This window comes from Pelophylax lessonae (genome assembly GCF_965119305.1).
Source record: "Pelophylax lessonae genome assembly, chromosome: 7".
In the NCBI taxonomy this organism is placed as follows: Eukaryota; Metazoa; Chordata; class Amphibia; order Anura; family Ranidae; genus Pelophylax; species Pelophylax lessonae.
The window spans coordinates 133,484,449-133,487,643 of record NC_138774.1 but is presented as its reverse complement, the minus strand read 5'-3'; the positions used below and the strand labels follow the sequence as shown (position 1 = coordinate 133,487,643).

The 3,195-nt window shown below is 44.6% G+C and overlaps 1 protein-coding gene across 1 annotated transcript; it reads right to left on the bottom strand.

Annotated features, from left to right (window-relative positions):
• Positions 1–425: 425 nt before the first annotated feature.
• LOC309560203 (glucose-6-phosphate exchanger SLC37A4-like) lies at positions 426–2,333 on the bottom strand. The gene is given in 2 exon segments (XM_082263776.1): positions 426–1,419; positions 1,423–2,333. Coding segments are annotated over 2 exon segments (1,305 nt in total). The 5' UTR covers positions 2,005–2,333; the 3' UTR covers positions 426–696.
• Between the last annotated feature and the right edge of the window lie 862 nt (positions 2,334–3,195).

Genomic DNA, 3,195 nt, shown 5'->3' with positions numbered 1-3,195 from the left:
ACACTACGGTCCCCTTACACTTAACACTTTCCCTACAGAAACTAAATTATTAAAGCTAACTATAGTGGAAAATAGCACCCTAACTACACTAGATATCCCTTTCCTCACACTAAAAATTGCTAAATGACACTTTGTAGCAGAAGTAACAGAACTGCTTCCACTCTCTTCCATGTCCCTGTATAACAATGCTAGGAATTTGGCGGGGGCTATCTTATATACTGGGGGGCGTATTCACTAACGATTGGCCTATGGACCCCCTAGTCACTCCAATCACATTCCTAGCATTCTCCTGCCCCCTCAATTGGCTTTTACTGATGGTTCTGGTCCAATCACGGGCTTTTATTCCAGTTTTGTTTATTTAATGACACTTATTTTTCTTAGTTTTCTATGGGATAGGTCCAGTTGTATTAATTCCAGTTAAGTCTGTGATACATCACAGTAAAGGTAAAACAAACGTTCCTTCATAAAATGCAGGAAGACTAATAGATTTCACATGGCTATGTGTGCAGTGTTATGTCCCCATTTCCTTCATGTCCTGCAGTCTGGACACTTCTGTGCCTTAACAGGGAAAGGCCACATGACTTGTTTGCAGCATCCAATTAGAACTCTGCAGTACTTAATTAATAAATTAAAATCCATCCCTCCACCTTTCTTCTGACTTCCATGCTCTTCGGTGGAGGGATCTTGAACTTCATTTCAGTCTAACTTCTTAGGCAAACGCCCCATTTTAGTCTGGATGTTCCTCAGAAGAAAGAAGATTATAGTGACTGCCAGACAGGTCATCTTAGCTACCCAGAAGGCCGTGTCCCATCCGTAATGTTTGGCAATAGTGCTGAAGGGCAATCCTGCAAGAAATCCTCCAACATTGGCAGAAAGAGCCACAATTGCATGAGAAGTGCCGCAGAAGTTGGATGGAGCACTTTCATTGGCAATAACCCCAAAGAGAGCAATAGGTCCATATGAACAAAAGCCAAATATGGCTCCTAGTATGAGAATCCATACCATGGGTGATCCAGGAGTCACTGTAATACGGAACAGAAACATGGAGCCCACTATTCCAGCCATCATTGAGAGAAGTAAAAAATGACGCGGGTTACCATGGCTCTTTAACCCTACTTTTGCCACTGCTCTGTCAGACAGCAATCCTGCTAAGATACTGCCGATAAGACCTCCAATCTCTAGAGCACTCATGTAGGAACTACCTATTAAAGCAGATTGTCCTTTGCCTTGAATCAGAAAGAGCTGACCCCAATCTGTACAACACGTCTTTACTCCAAACACAACCAAGTACCCAGTACACAGCAACCACAGGTATGGAGACAATAGAAACTCCTTCAGTGTAGTCTCATCTGAAGCTCCAGAACCTTTCTTTCCTTTTTTGGGTCCTTCTTCAATATTCTTAAGACCCACATCTGATGGCTAATTTTTAATAAGAATAAGACATACTACAGAGGCCGCAACACAGATCAGACCTGACATTGAAAGAGTGCTGCGCCAGCTGTAACTAGCTGCGACAAGGGTTGCAATGATAGGACCAAGGGTGCCTGCAAGATTCATGCTGCACGATAACACAGCCCACCATGTGCCAAACTGGGAAGGCTCAAACCACTTACGAAGCACCTTCCCACAAGGCGGCCATCCAAATCCCTGAGCCAGCCCATTAAAGAACCAAAGTATAGCAAAGACTGACACGCTGGAGCTCCACGAAAATAGAACGTTCACTAAGCCCACTAAACAGAGACCTGAAGAGAAGAGCCAGCGGGCACTTATCTGGTCAGACAGGACTCCACTTATAAACTTGCTGACTGCATATGCCGCTGACTGGCTGCTTATGATCAAACCCAAATCATCCTTGTCAAGCTTGATTTCTTGCATTACAGATGGCATGACAAAAGAGAATGTCTTACGATTAAAATAGTACAAAGAATATCCTATAAACATGGCACTAAAAATGACTGTCCTGTAGTAGCCATATCCCTGTCCCTGTTGCCCCATTGTGTCCATGTGGAGATTTATAACTTAGTTCCTGTAATTCATTTAAAATGGTAAAAGCTCTTCTCCGGGTACTCAGCCTATAGCTGCAGATATTATCAGCACAGCTCACATATAGCAAATAGACTTCCCACTGAGAACACAGAGCACAGAACAAGCCTGATGAGCTGTAAGTAGAGAAGGTCCGAGGAGGGGAAAAAACTCTGCCAATCTCTTCAGGGCTTTCTGCTGAGTAGTGAGTTTTCTCCCTGTTTTCTATAAGGCTGGCAGAAAATAAACTTCAGGGAGAATGATTAACAGAGGCGTCACACCATACATTACCCTCTTCCTTCACCGACCACCTCCCGTGCCTCCTCCCGCCACACAAAAGAATCATCACGGGCTTTTAAAGCCCATTTCCTGTACCATTGCATTTTGGTCGGTTCTGGTTGCCAAATTCCAAACTTTTTCAGCAAAAAGTTCGGAATTCGGCCGAACCTCGAACAGCCAATGTTCGGGTCGAACCGATGGTCGACCCGAACCGTTCGATCATCCCTACTTCCCACCTGGCCAATGTACATAAATGGGCAGGTGGTAGCTTCCCTGTTCTGAGTGGACAGACCCATCCGTCCCTTTAGAATGGGTGCCGTGCACGATCCTGTGATCTTCTGACACAGCCCATCACAGATCAGGACATGGGCGCTGTGATTGGCCCTCTCAATTAAGTGATGGCGATGTCGGATCACAGCCTTCACACAATGTAAACAGAGAAACGTGTTTCTGTGTCAGCAATCTCCAATAAGCTCAGTGCAGGAGGGAAGGGGGGAGTGGGGGATGCTGCAGCTTCTGTGACAGATCTGTTCATAACTGATGATTTTACACAGAGAGCTATAATATATACACACAGACTGTAGCTATCCCCACACAGTACACCAAGCATTACTGTCCCTGTCCCATGAACATCTGTCAAAGTTTCCAATGAACATCTGTACCAGTGCACAAAACACCTGCAATAGCACAATAGTGTTCCATTGCAACATCAACATCTGTCAGTGTCTGCCGGTGGACGGTCAACATCTGTCATAGTGTACAAGTGTACAAAAACATCTGTCAGTGTACAAGTGCACAAAAACATCTGTCAGTGTACCAGTGTCCCACTAATAAATTAATAAAAAATGTAAAGAACCTCAGTTCTCCAGTGCTCGTGTGAAAAGGGGAACGCAC